The following is a 15,605-nucleotide window of genomic DNA, read 5'->3' on the forward strand; positions in this document are numbered from 1 at the left end:
AGAGGAAGTTGAGGGACAGATATAATGTCAGAGAACAGAGAACTGAGAAGCAGATCCACACACACACACACACACACACACACACACACACGCTTACTCGACTTAGCAAAGCTGCCACAGCATTACCACAAGAAAAGAACTGTCTTTTGATAAATGGCAATAAATTAATTGGTGTTCATTTCATTATACACTCATTCATACGCACCACTGGGTTTTAAAGAGTAAGGATGCATTACTTTGATAAACATTTCAAATATTGCATTTAAAAAATGTGGAAGGTAGAAAGATAGACTCACACATTAAGTAATTAAGTAAATGATTAAATAATAAATGAATTAATGAATGAATAAGTAAGACAGAAAACCCTTTTGGAGAAGGTTAGCATCCATTTAGCATTGGTTAAGTCTATACTATGCATTAAGGTAATTTCAATTTATGATACATGTTGAACTTGACCGCCTCCACCTTGCTTGAATACTGTCAATATATGAATATACCCAAACACTGAATTAATTAGTTCATCTCTTTCAGTCTCACTGTTTAGAATAGTTCATGCAACATAATAATGTTGTATATGTTGGCATTTAGTCAGTCACGTACCGTCATCAACCATCATCACGCCTTCCGTCCACAACAAATGATGTGGCCAAACCAAATTGTTAGGTTCAAAAACCAATGACAAAACACAATCCACACATCACCCCCTCACCTCCACTCCCTCCCACAAAGCAACTGTGAAACAAAACAAAACGCAAACACTTGCAATGTTTAGCGCACATGGCAGGAGAGATGGTGATTAACGTCTAACCTTTATCCACTGGAGATTTGTCTGCTTGAGCTTCTTTTCGAGTTTGTCTTGCTCTTCTGGGCTTATGGGAGCACTGACGAGCACTGTTCCTCCAGTCTCATTTAATTGTTTCAGAATTCCCTGGCGCAGGGGCAACTCTTCCACCAGTAACTGAAAGAGACACATGCGACAACTTTTAAAATGAATTCCCGCGCCATGCCAACCACCGTGTCTTTGCCTCTGTTGATACACCTATCAAAGAACAACTTGACCCAAGGCCCACTGGTACCTCACACACCAACAATTTTCTACAGAACACAGAGCTGGTTGAATGATACGCTCACTTTCAAGGAGATAAACCCACTTTTAGAAAGGGCCAGGATATCTTTGATAGATTTATTTTTCAAGAGAAAAATGTCATGGGATATCAGCTCTAGAACAATACCCCAAGCAGAGTCAAGAGTGTGAAAACACATCTGTAGCATAAATAGAACAATCGGGACAAATTCATCATCCTCTTAGACATTAAGCCTCCATGCTGTGACGTATGACTGAATGTGAAATTACATTGTCATATATTAAGAAATCACCAACACTGAGAACATACCGGGTACCAAACACTGTGCTAAGGTCTCCACATATGTTACCTGTTAAATTCTACATCATAATCCTAGAAGGTAGATCCTATTATCTTCACCTGACATAGTAGGAATCTGAGACAGAGAGGTCACATACCAACAGCCAGGTAAAGTACCGGATCCAAAGACAAAAATGTAGGAAGCAACAGAGCTATGATTCAAAGTTGGGGAGTTTCCTTCAGTTTTTTTTTTTTTGACACTTCCACATCCTCCCATTTCACTTATTCATTCAGCATCACATTATAAATGCCTTTTCCCAAGATCTACAAAACCAGCATGGTTTTCACCACAGTTTTTTATGTATTTGTGTCATCTGGAGCGCCAGTGTCCAATACAGAACAACTAGCTACATGATGCTATTTAATTTTAAATTAAGTTCAATGAAATAAAAACTCAGTTTCTCAGTCTCACTATGACACTTTGCAAGTACTCACAATGACACTTTGCAAGTACTCAAACAGCACGTAGTGGCTACTGAAACAGATAACAAAAAACATTTCCATCATCACAAACATTTCTATCGGACAGTGCCGATCTGATGTTCTAAGAACAATTAATGTGCATTTATTAATAAATGCCGCTAAACACGTTTCTGAAAGGAGTTATCAATCACATTGCTACATGTGACACTGGCTACGTCTAGAAAAGATGAATTTTCAAGAACAGGTTGGGTTCCCTTTTCCATGACATAACCATTCTCGAGTGAAAAATGCCCTTTTTATTTTTGAATCTCAAACACCGAGTGCAGTGTCTAACATAGAGTAGTAGGGGCTCAGTATTTGTTTACTGAATTAAGCAATCATTTTCATACTTTTCTCTTTTGTTCAGGTGTACATTTGTTGCACAGAAATTGGTGGTCGACACTGGAGTCTAATTTGCAGGTGCAAACCCCGCGCATCACTGATAAAAGAGCCATTCCATTCTACTTTGATCGTGTGACCTTGCAAAACCAGGATAACAGCAGCCATTTTGAAAGTATGATATAAAGATTAAATAAAGTAGCAGACGTAAATACACCCGATACTTAGCACAAAATAGGGGATGATTAATGTTAATTTCCCTTTCCTGTTCACCTTCCCTTCAAGATTTAAAGCAAAACAGATCCAAAAAGATTTTCTTTCCTAAAACTAAAACCGTGCAACTTAATCCAGCCGCACAATTAGAGCAGGTCAGTCAGCCAGGTGAGGCAGACGAGACAGTGGGAAGGTGTGAAAAGCAACCTGAATAAACTGGATGTCTATTCAACCACATTAAACTGGGAACCAGCACCACCGCCCCCGCCCCAAATCAGCCAAAACAAAATACTGCTCCAGGCAAGGTGAACACCGTTAATTAGGGGCTGAAGTAGTGGGACTGATCTGAAAGAAAGGGGATCTGTTTCTATGAAGACTCTTCCCAATTTTTAAAATAATTGGGAGCTGTGGATTTCTGCAAGTCTAAAATTAATTTCAGATCTGTTTAAAATACTGCTCTGCAGTTTACATGTATATATATGTATACATACATTTTTAAACGTATATACATATTGGAAAACACTGGATTGAGACAAAATAAAGTTGTGAGAAACGCCAGTGAGGAACTATCAATAACCTAATGTGCAGGAAATCAATGGTTAAATAGATTAAAAAAATAGATTTATATACTCTTTATATAAGTGGGCCCTGGGGGATTTTAGAAAATAAAATTACCTTGACTTGCTCAAGTTTTTCTTTTAGCTGCTGCTCATTTCCAGGTTCAAGTGGAATACTAGTAATGTTATCCACTTCCTCCAACCATAAAATAAATTCATTTAAATCTCTTTGAAATTCTGATAAGATATTCTTTTGTTCTTCTAGCCTGGAGAAAGAAGAATAGAATTGTTACAAACAACATATTTCTCAAACTTTCCTTTTAAAAAACAAAACAAAACACACACACACACAGAGCGCACACTCTCAAGAATGTAAGCAATTTAAAAGGCGTTAATACAATTTTTTAAGAAAATTCACTCACTTTGGGGAAAGCAATTTCAACATGTCAAAAAAAATCGCTCAAGTAGGAGCTTACATTGGTAAAGAAAGAATTCTTAATTTAAAGTTCCAGCATCATTTTAGTAAGCCAGATCAGTGCTGCTTAACCTCAGCCCTACTGAAATTTAGGGTTAGATAATCCTTAGTCATGAGGGGCTGTACCCCTGGCCCCTTCCCAAACTGTGACAACCAAGAATGCCTCGGGCACTGCTGCACAGCCCCTCGGGGGCAAGGCTGCCCCAGGCTGGGAACCACTGCATTAGAGTAGACATATGATACGAAGTTGCGTGTTTTAAAATGCTTACAATACACCTGTCTGGAAAATTGTAGGGTAGGTGTAAAAACAAGGGAATTAAAATAAAAACACTAAATGAGTACACGTTCCAATGTTTTCCAAATTATGGCTCACAATCCTTTTTGAGGCGAGAGGAAAATTGATTTAAAATACTTAACATATGCTGTGCTAGCGGAAGTTTTTAATTATAAAGATGCATACACTCTCTCGATGTTATTCAATTAGCCATAAATTTATTCTTACATAGTGAATTGTAACGCTTTTACAGTTGAGCAAAATGACCTGCACTTAAAATAATTTACAATTTTTTTTTGTTTTGCTCTCTTTTGGGAGCTATATCTCTCTCCTCTGTGGAAGCGTTTAATTGCAGTATAATATGCATATAAGAAAGTGCTCATATATAACTGAAGAGCTCGATATCGTTTTAAAAATTGGACACACCAAATTGCCAGAAAAAGACCTAGAAGGCTATCAGAAGCCCAGAGGCCCCGTTTGCCCCCCAGGGTTGCTGCCTCCATGTGTAATCAGCATCCTGTCGACTGGATGATTCCTTTGTCTGTAATAAACACTGTGTATGTGGAATCCTATGGCATGTCCCCTTTTGGATCTTGTCCCTTCTATTCAGCGTACAGTTTATAATAATCACTCGTGTTGTGTGTAGTTTAATTTGCTTATTCTCCTGGCTGTAGAGCTTCGAATTGCATAAATGGGTCAATATATCTCAGTTGGTGGACATTCAGGTGTTTTTCATTTGGGGGATGTTGAGCTACAAGATTTTGTTTCTGCTTCCTGTTAACAGATACCTATTGGGGGCTTGCTAACATCCAGGAACTTGACTGGGCATTAGAATTGAAGCTAGCTATGTTATGCACCTTGTCTTCAGGACGTCACGGTCCGTGAGAGGAAACAAGCATAGAGACCGAGGGCTGTGTAAAATACTGTAAGAGGGTAAGTTATTTCTGGAGCAGGCTACGTCCTAGAGAGGATAATGGTCCACCTGGTTCTTGAGGCACGAAGAGAGATCCCTACACCCGGGAAGAAGACAGCCTGTCTCATTCACAGCCGGTACAGAGACAGTGTGTCGGGGAAACCGCAGCCGCATTCATTCCCCAAACCGGATCCCGTCACTGGATTCATGCTCATCTATACTCAGGTTTCCTCTCTAATAAGAGCTTGTCCAAAGTCTTTTCTAGGGGTGTGGGAAGAGCCATTCTCTTCTCTATTCTCAGAACAGCAGAGACTGTGCAGACCCAGGTCATATTATGTCGCTGCTGCACTCAGGACTCTTCTATGGCTTCCCAATCCGTTCACAGGGAAAGACACAGTAACTACAGCGTTCTACAAGGCCCTAGGTCTGCGCTGTCCCAGATGCGAGGCACTGCCACATGGGGCTCCTGAGCACCTGAAGCGATCGATGCCTGTGGCAGTGAGATGCACCGTAAGGGTGCAATACACATCAAGTTCCAGAGACTTAGTACAAAAAAAAAGATCTCTGTACCTTCACCTCACTAAAACTGCTATAAAAAAGAAAACTCTTTTTAAAATCAAAATAGTAAGACATCCCCTTAGTACTTTTTATAGTATGTACAGGTTGCAATAATAACATTTGTACTATATTCCTTTCCTGTTTCTACTTTTTTAATGTGACACCCAGAAGAATTTACATTCCATATGTGGCTCACCTAATGTTTCCATTAAACAGCACTGACCTATACAATCTGCTAATCCCCTCTCCTTTCCTCTCAGACTTTATTTCCATCTACACTCCATTTCTCTTGTCTTTTTTAAATTAATTAAATGCACTGGGCTGACACTGCTTGATAGGACCATAGAGGTTCCAAGGGTACGTTTCTCTGATACTAGATCTGTATACTGCACGGTGTGCCCACCTTGTTTCGTGCTTGTATACGCTGGATGGGTCCCCACTGCTGAGCCTTTGCACTTGCTAGTTGTGCCTGGGACAGCCTTTCCTGGAATAGCAAACACGCGGGCTCCCTCACCTCCTCCAGGGATTCCCCTGGAGATCCCACTTACAATGGCCCCTCCCCCTCCAAAGTCCTATTCTTTCTCCCTGTCTTATCTTTCTCTCATTTCTAGAAACTGACATACACTACAGTTCGGTCCTTTGTGCTGTCCGTCTCACACACGTGAAATTCAGCTTCCTGAGGGCAAGGAGTTTTGTCTGTTGCAGTTACTCCTACAAGCTTTGCTCCCGGAACAAGGTCTGGTGTGGGAGAAGTGCTAAATAAACAACTTGCATGCATGAATGGATGTTGCCATCATTCTTTTCGATCTTGCAGGCACTTGGTTTTTAAAGAAATCTTTCCCATTCATTGCAATAAGATCCCTCCTCCCCCCCCTTTTTTTTGTATTAGATGTAAGGTCAGACACATTTTATTCCCTCTTCCCCATCTCACCACAGCTTGTCTTAGTTTCACGGATCAAAATTTTAATTTCAAAAGTAATACATTTTCATTGTATAAATCTCTGAAAGGCTTTTAAAAATATGCAAAGAGGAAAACAAAAACTCCTTATAATCTCACTACATGGTTTACTTTTCGACACATGCTTTTAGTCCTCGTACCTATATGTGTACATGTGTGTGTATTACTATAATGTGCGTAATCACCATGCTGCATGGAAACCTTCTTTTTGCTTTGCAGTATATTGTCAAAATTTTCCCATGTGGCTAAATATTATTTTTCATCATGAAATGTAACAGATATATAGTACTTTTATTTTCCTCAGGCATACCTGGTCTAATGCACGCACCAATGTGCCCTGCAGTATTTCACCAAATCTAATACGCTTGCAGTTGTAGGTCATGGCGTCCCACAGTAAGTACTAGGATGGGCTAGAGTGGGGAATCATGTTGATTAATCTATGACACTTATCACCTGTCATATATTCCTCTTCCATATATGTAAAATGTAAAATGTAAGTGAAAATATTGGTGAGTGATTGTAAAACTGCCTCCCATTTCGAGTCTGACTCTATCTCACTTTTGCCTTCAGAGTAACAGCTGTCTCTCTCCGCTGTCTCTCTTCTTCCACACATTATCGTCCTGTTGGCCACAGAGCATTTTTAAAAAGATTTTTATGTGTAAACTTGGTAGGGTATGGTATCTGTGTGCTAGGTCTAGAAGTTGTCGTGAAGGTGTTCTTTTTCTAAAGATTTTATTTATTTATTTATTTTTAGACAGAGGGGAAGAGAGAGAGAAAGAGAGGGAGAGAAACATCAGTGTGTGGTTGCCTCTTGCGCGTTCCCCCTACTGGGGACTTGGCTTGCAACCCAGGCATGTCCCTGACTGGGAATTGAACCCATGACCCTTTGGTTCACAGGACAGCACTCAATCCACTGACTTACACTAGCCAGAGTCCACGTAGCATTTCTTAATGGGGCTCTACTGCTTGCTGTTTCTTGGATCTTCTTCTAAACCACATCTGGTCTGACCAGCAGAGATTATAAAAGCCGTCCTGATTTCAGCGATGTTAATGTGATAAATTTTGCAAATGAGAACGGATGAAATTTGGTTAGTCTGCATACTTTCTCACCACTGGCATAATGAATCAGGGTCTTTTGGCTGCCACCAAGTTGCTGGTTGTTTCAGGATTTGAAAAAAAATGCATAATGTAATGGCATTTTAACTGTTATCTTTACTCTGTAATTACAAACAGATATTGGTATTACTGGAATTATCTGCCTGATGATTGAGCTTACTTTCTATTAATAAAGTCAATAAAGATTTGGCATCTAATTTCCATTGGAATGCATGTTGGACTATTGTTAACATAAGAGCATGTTACCTTCACTTTTAATTTTTACTGTCGAGGTAAGTAAAGATGCCTACATTCATGTCTATTGCTAACATTACTGGTCAGTAAAATATACAAGATTTACGGGGGAAGGGTCGGGAGATAAAGCTGATGAGGTGGTTGGAGCCCAGGTTATGAAGTACCTAGAAGGTTTTGTTTTAATCTCTAAGTGACCAACTACTCAAAGGCTTCGAGTAGAGAAAGATTTCTTTCATCACGCTCACCCTGGCTCTTTTGCAGAGAATCAATGAAGGTAAAGGTGGTAAGACAAGAGCCTGAAGAATCCAGTATGGGGCTATCAAAATAGGCAGACTATCCTAGTCTGAATCCTGAAGATGTAGCAAAGGCAAAGGAGAAGACAGGATAAATTTAAAATGTAGGAGATTCAACAGGACTGGTGGATAAAAAGAGATTATTATCAGTAGCTAATAATTACTGAGCATTTACTACATGGCGACCACGGAATGAAGAACCAACTCATCACATTACTATCATGAGATGACCACTAGTTTTTCATTTACAGATGACAGAAAAGGATGCTTACTATTTTGCCCAAGGTCATACAACTTGTCAGTAGTCAATCCAGTGTTCAATGCTGGGTCATCTGGAACCGGATTCTGTGTTCTGGTCTAACAGTGCTCCCCCGCCCTTATCTGGCCGAGTAGATGATATTTACTCCAGCTGAGAGTACATTAAACTGACCCTCAGCATAAACACTGCACTCCTCACAAAGCTATTTCATCCCTGGTCGGTCCTCTTAATAACTGACTGGGACATGGGGCACAGAGGTTGGGAATCACTGGTAGGAGACATAATAGCGCTGTGACTTCTCCGTATGCCCTATGGAGAAGCGGCTGGTCTCCGTTGCCGGCAGCTTGTTTTAGAATGTGGGAGAGCGCCATTTTCCCTGACTTTGGACTTAGAAGCAATTCTGGAAGAAGGCAAAAACCCACTATAGACATTTGTTATTTGTTTAAAATTTCTAAACCATAAGCATATGAAAGGATGCTCAGCATCGCTAGCCATCAGAGAGATGCAAATGAAAACCACAATGACAAATACCATATGATCTCACCTACAAGTGGAAACTAATCAACAAAACAAGCAAGCGAGCAAAATAGAACCAGAGACATGGAAATAAAGAACAAACTGACAGTGACCAGAGGGGAGGTGGGAGAGGATAACAGGGGACAAGGGGGAAGAAAGGGTCAAGGACCCATGGACAAGGACAGTGGGGTGGGGGAGGATTGAATGTGGGAGGAGGGGGTGGGTAGGGCAGGGGAATATAATGGTGGGGGCGGGGGTGGGGATTGGGGACAAGTGTAACTGAACAACAATAAAAAATTTAAAAAGAATAAAACTTCTAAGCCAGTTCAATTCTCTGGGTCTAGATTTCAGAGCGGTTCTTACTGTACCTCATCTTTCTCTCTTTTGTGCTCTCTTTGCAAACCTTTGTCCCATTAGCATTTGACCCCAGGTCATGTTGCACAGTGTCCTGAATACTGAGAGCGACCTTATTGCTACCAATTTTCTTCATTTTAGTCAAGTGAAAACTTGCTACGCGTCTAATTACATTTGTAAAACCTGGAATGATGGGTAAGGCTTTTCTCAATCTTCACCTAGAAACTGATGATTTCAGGGGGAAAAAGCCAAAACCCAATAAACAAAAAGAAGGGAGATGTACTCATTCATTGTAATGGAGATTTCTATCTTTAATTGGGATCAAACTCTATACATATTCTGTACCTCTTCTCCTCATTTAATATTCTACTGTATTTTCTTAGGTCATTAATTATTCTCTGAAAAATTGATTTTTAGGATGAGTAATAAGCCATTTATGGGTACACCATATTTTACCATTCTTCTGTTATGTGACTTTTCGTTTGGTCCCCATTCTTCATTATAATAAATAACTCCATTACGAATACATTTGTTTACGCATTTTGGCTCATGTATCTGCTAATTTCCTTAGAATAAGGAGGAAAAGTTAACAAGAGTACTAAATTTCTTTGCAATGCTGGTAGCAAGAACACTCATATATTTCCACCAACTCTTATAAAATAACCATCTTACCACACATTGACCACTATTGAGCATTACGATTTATGTACTTGATAGAAGAAAAATAGTTGGTCACAGAGGTGTTTTACATTTTTATTAATAGAAATGTTGAACAATTTTGTGTGCATGTAATATTTTTTATTTCTATTTCCAGTGTCAATTGTCTGCTATGTCTATTACCTATTTTTTCTTCAGCATTTTCTTGTTAGTAAGAGCTAGTTTCAAAGTCTTAAAAATATATTTATTGACCATATATTTCCAGCTTCCCTTTTAGCTTAGAAAAATATATTTTGGTTTGTATCTAAATAAAATTTTATCAATTTCATCCTCTGTTATTTCTTTCATTGATATGATCCTGAAAATTGGGATCATCCTACAATTGTTTTCATATTCACCTTTATTCTTCACCCTAAAATGTTCATAAAAACAAAATGAATTCTTTTTCCTAATTAAACTTATTGGGATGACACTGGCTAATCAATGACAAAGGTTTCAAGTATATAATTCTGTAATACATCATCTGTATGCATTACTGTGTGTTGACCACACTAAGTAAAGTCTCCTTCCATCACTGTTTATTACCCCCCATTACACTGTCTTCTCTCCCCCCATCCCCTTTCCCTCTGGTATCACCATGCTGTTGCCTGTGTCCACGAGTTTTGCTTTATTTGTTTTGCTTAATCCCTTCACATTTTCCACACAAAGCCCCAAGCATCTTTTCATATGCCTACTAGCCATCAGTATGTATGTAGTCTTTGGAGACATGTCTATTCAGGTCCTCTGCCCATTTTTAATAGGATTGTTTTTTTGGGGGGTGTCGAGTTTTAGAAGTTCTTTATAAATTTTGGATATTAGCCCCTTATCAGATGTATCATTGGCAAATATGTTCTCCCATTCGGCGCGTTCCCTTTTCATTTCGTTGATGGTTTCTTTTGCTGTGCCAAAATATTGTGGTTTGATGTAGTCTCATTTGTTTATTTTTTTTCTTTTGTCTCCCTTGCCCAAGAACCTACATTAGAAAAAAAAATACTGCGATGAGAAATGTCTGACATTTTACTGCCTGTGTTTTCTTTCAGGATTTTTATGGTTTCGAATCTAACATTTAAGTCTCTCCAGGGGTGAGCAACCTTTTGGCATCTCTGGGCCACACTGGAAGAAGAAGAGTTGTCTTGGGCTGCATGTTAATGTTAGAAACACTAATGAAAAGTAATGGGTAAGAAAAAGGTGTTAAGTACATTTACGATTTTGTGTTGGGCTGAATTCATAGCCATCCTGGACTGCATGCAGCTAGCAAGCCACAGGTTGAATGGCCAAAAAGTCTATTTTGTTAGATATTAGATATTGCTAACCCACCCAATTTTTTCTCTTCCACTTGCATGAAATATCTTTGTCCATCCCTTCATTTTTAGTTTGTGTGTGTCTTTCATTCTGAGGTGTGTCTCTCATAGACAGCATAGATATGCGTGTTGCAGAACAAATTCTGAATATGTCTTAAATTTCTAGAGTTAAGTTCCTGTCCTCGAAGAATTTTTCAGAAGTTGCTGTTTTCCCCAGCACAAACTATTCTCCACCGATGACACGGTCAAACCTCAGTTCTCAAACGTCTCGCATCTTTAACAATCTGGCTCTCAACCAAGTGGTTCATGAAAGAAATGTCTCAGTTGTCAAACAAAACGGCGGTGCTTGACCCAAACACCCTCTTCTGCGGATCCCTGTATGATCTGTCACGCATCTTTCAGACGTGATTCAGTTTTCCAACAAATTGCTCCTCCAGCAGCCTTCCAGAATGAATTACATTTGAGAACCGAGGTTCCACTGTATTTTGCGTTTTTTTTTTTTTTTTATGTAATAAAGTCCTGTTTGGTGATGTACTGTGGATTTTTGTGACCATAATACCCTTCCTTCAACCACTGCAGCTTTACGATGTTTACTTTCAGTAGGTTAACCACTTCTCGTGCCTTAGCTATTCCAGTTTATGTAATACAAGTATCATTTGGCCACATTACAAAATAAATGTCAGTGGTAACTTTTATAAGGATTACATTAAATCAGTAAATCAACTGGTGAAAATGTACTGTGTTACAAGCATCAAGCTGCAAAATTTTTGATGTTTACAGTGTATTTGGACACTGGAGTAGTATTTGGGACTCGTCCGTGCACTATAAATAATTAAGTACATTTTCTAATTAACCTTCAGCATCACTTTGAAAGGCAGTGACTTGCATATGATTTTATGGATATTAACTGTGCACTAATTTAGAAAAATCTTAAGAAGCTCTAGATAGAATAAATCATCACTTCCAAAGTAAAGCTTTGGCTAAGCTATTTGTCACAATCGTTCTTTTTACACAATGCTTATGGAGACCTTTTTTTCTGAATAGTTAATATTAAAAAAGGACAGCATCTTCTTTCTAAATATGACAACATTTGGTAGTCATTTCTTGTCTAGATTGGTTTTTTATACTTGGAAATATAAAAAAGATGGTGCCCCAAACCCACTGGGACCTTGTTATAATCTGCTTTTTCAAGCGCATGTGTTTTTGGAAATTTCAAAATCCTCGATTTGAAGTTTGAAAAGCTGCAATTTGAATTTATGTATTCAGATGATGGCAGAAAAGCAAAGGAGCACAGTTAGCATTTCCAGGCTTGTCTACTGACAGAATGGTTTAAATGTGCTTTATATTGGCATTCATCACATGAAGTGTTATTTCTTTGTTTACCTACTCACTTAATGCTACGGTAGGATTTATTCAGGCATGTGGTAATAATAATAATGAATGGGATATTTAACATTACCCATCTGCAATTAAGTGCTAATATTTTACTTTTTAGAGACATTTCAATACATTTAGCTATTTTTTTAAAGAAAAGGATGGCTTCTGTTTGAAATATTGGCTCTTTTGCTTCTTACATTATAAATGCTCTTAATGCAATTCAGGAGGCATATACCATTATAGGGAGAGATGTGCATAATCAGAAAGGAAGAGTTACCAGTGGGTTGCTAAATTCAATGTATTTAACATTAACTCTTAGTAAGCATTTTCTGTAGGCCTGCTGCTACAGTAGGAGGAAAAGACTGTAAACTCACATGATTTTAGAGGGGGACAATCTACCGAGTGTTTCAGGCCAAGTGCTCAATATTTTTACCTTTGAATCTCTTAATATTCAATGCAGACTTTGAACTGCCTTCCTAATATCCCCAGGAAAGAAACTGAAGCCCTGGACATTTATACACTCTCTACAACCAAACATAATGTGACTACCCCAGTTTCTAAATGAGAAGTTCCATGCTAAGTTTTTGATTGACTGTGACATAGAAACTTTGGAAAATGTAGATAGAATGATCATGCATTCGTGCATACTAATTTTCAGTGACATAAAATTTATTAGAAAGATCGCACCCATTCATAGTTTATGTAACAATCATGCAAACATCCTTCATGTGCATCTGCAACACTGGAATTGTCATCCTGATGGATACACTTTAGGAGGCACCTAATTCAGTTTCCTAGAAGGTATCGTGTTCACTTCCGCCCATGTGGCCTGATGGCAATACTGCTGAATCCATGTATAATGTTCTACTGGAAATTTCCTTCTAAGCCATAAACACACATTTACATAACATAAGACAGTTTTATGTTATGTAAAGACAGCTTTCTTTTTCCAGTGCCATATGTCCATGAGCTCCACAATGTAACCACATACTGAGATGCTGTTAAACAGCCTTTCTAGAGCTTGTTGTTTACAACGGCATCCAATTCTTGAAATTGTGATGTCATACCACCAAAGTTAACCACTACTTCTGCTAAATTTGTTTTCTTTTCCTTCTCTTGCAAGTGACTTCTAAAGCAACCAAAGTAAGCTTCCATTGCGATTCAGCCAACAATGTCTTCCCTCGACAGTACTTGGCTGTTTTGAGCAAAATAAACAATTGCGTATATTGTAATATGAGCAATTTCAGAAGAATTCAAATATAAGGTATTAAGAAAAAGGAACAGTCATGCTTGAGTTACATCATCAAACATGCATTCATTCACTTGGCCTACAGCTCGTGCCTTATTAAAATGAAATGCTCCTCAGAAGGCTAACATGTCAAGACTTCTGATCATTTATTTCTCCATATGAAGAAAAACATTAGCAACTTGTGGGTACAGGTGGAGAATGAGAAGGGGAATCATGAAGCCCAGCAGTGAAAACCACTCAAAGGAAAAAAAAAAAAAGTCCCAAGCTAAGCCCTGCAAGTTATTAGTTGAATGTGTGAACTTGGACAAGGTACTCAATCTCTATAGGCCTCAGTTTCCTCATCTTAAAACTGGGTCAATACACACTTCATAGTATGGTTGTGTGAATGGAATTTATTCTCTAAAAGCCCAGTTTTAGCCTAGGGTTTCACTGATAGTCAGCATTCTATAATTGGTAGAAAAAGGTGTTTGTTTGTTTTTTTGGAAGGGGAGAGAATCTGGATACTGAACTCAGAACCGTCCCAGAATTTTGCCTAAGCCAACATGCTCGTGTACCTGAAGGTATTTATAGAGCATGCATGAGTACACGGGGGGACTATCCGAAACCGAGCATTTTGATGACCCAGTTGACAGCTCTATTTCTCTCTTCTGACAACTTTCCTTCACAAATTGCACAGGGGAAACACAATCAGAGCCCAAGTCCAATCTGAGAGTAAATGTGCCACTGCGTGAGACTACTTCCAGGTGACACAGATGTATGATTACGATGCCACAAGCATTTACTAAAGGTCCACCAGTGCCAATGGTATGGTCATAATATTCAATACATCTATATGTATCACAAAAAGACAGTGTTGTAATTATTGGTTGTGTGCAATCGTATGTCTTAAAGAAGGTAAAATAAAATACATCTATATTTGTACAATCTTTTAGGTTTACCTACATATCTATCGATTCTGTTGCCCTTTATTCACTTAGATTTGAGTTACAGAATGACCGCATTTCTTTCAGCCTGAAGGAGTTTCTTCAGTTTTCGCTTGTAAGTCAAGCCAGCCAACAAGAAATATTTTGATTTAAGAACATCTTTATTTACTGCCCTGGCCAGGTGGCTCAGTTGGTCGGAGCATGGTATGGTACACCAGAAGGTTACGGGTTTGATTTCCAGTCAGGGCACAGACCTAGGTTGCAGGTTCCACCCCTGACCGGGGCATGTATGGGAGGCAACCAATGATGCTTTTCACATCAATCTCTCTCTCTCTCTCTTTCTCCCTCCCTCCCTCCTCCTTCATCTCTCTATAAAATCAGTAAACATATCCTTGGGCAAGGATTTTTTTTTAAGATTTTATTTATTTATTTTTAGAGAGAGGGGAAGGGAGGGAGAAAGAAAGGGAGAGTAAAATCAGTGTGTGGTTGCCTCTCATGCGCCCCCTACTGGGGACCTGGCCTACAACCTAGGCACCAACTGGGAATCAAACTGGCCACCTTTTGGTTCGCAGGTGGCACTCAGTCCACTGAGCCACAACAGCCAGGGCTCATCTAGAATTCTTGGTTGGCAGTTTATTTTTTTTTTCAGCACTTTGAATATGTCATTCCAATGCTTCTGGCCTCCCCTGTTTACAATGAGAACTTAGCTACTAGCCAGATCATGTTCTCCTGCAGAAGAGTGAGTCAATTTTCTCTGGCTGTTTGGAAGCATTAAACCCTTTGGGTTTATTTTGTTTGGGGTTTGTTGAGTTTCAGTATATACGCCCTTTTCTACTTCTGTTCTTTCTGGGACTCTCATAAGACCTACATTAATACATACAATATTTTCCCACAGGTCTCCAAGTCTCTGGTAAATTTTTTTCATTCATTTTTCTCCCTGTTCTTCAGATTAGAGAATCTTTTTATCTTCAAGCTTACTGATGCCTCTCCTGCTATCTGAGGTCTGTCCTCAAGCCACTCTAGTGAGGTTTTCATTTCAGTTATGCTACTTGCCAGGTTCAGAATTTTCATTCGTTTTTCTTTTAAATTTTTTTATTGTTGTTCAATTACAGGT

At 38.9% G+C, this 15,605-nt stretch overlaps 1 protein-coding gene across 3 annotated transcripts in view; it reads right to left on the bottom strand.

The window, feature by feature from the left end:
* DMD (dystrophin) overlaps positions 1-15,605 on the bottom strand; it is a 1,951,120-nt gene that overhangs the window by 754,018 nt on the left and 1,181,497 nt on the right. For all 3 annotated transcript variants that reach the window (XM_036016633.1, XM_036016635.1, XM_036016634.1), the window contains 2 exons: positions 3,114-3,261; positions 809-958 (listed from right to left, as the gene is read on the bottom strand). In XM_036016633.1, coding sequence (XP_035872526.1) covers positions 809-958; positions 3,114-3,261 — 298 coding nt within the window. The remainder of the gene's footprint in view (positions 1-808; positions 959-3,113; positions 3,262-15,605) is intronic.

Source organism: Phyllostomus discolor, chromosome X, assembly GCF_004126475.2.
Source record: "Phyllostomus discolor isolate MPI-MPIP mPhyDis1 chromosome X, mPhyDis1.pri.v3, whole genome shotgun sequence".
Classification (NCBI taxonomy): domain Eukaryota; kingdom Metazoa; phylum Chordata; class Mammalia; order Chiroptera; family Phyllostomidae; genus Phyllostomus; species Phyllostomus discolor.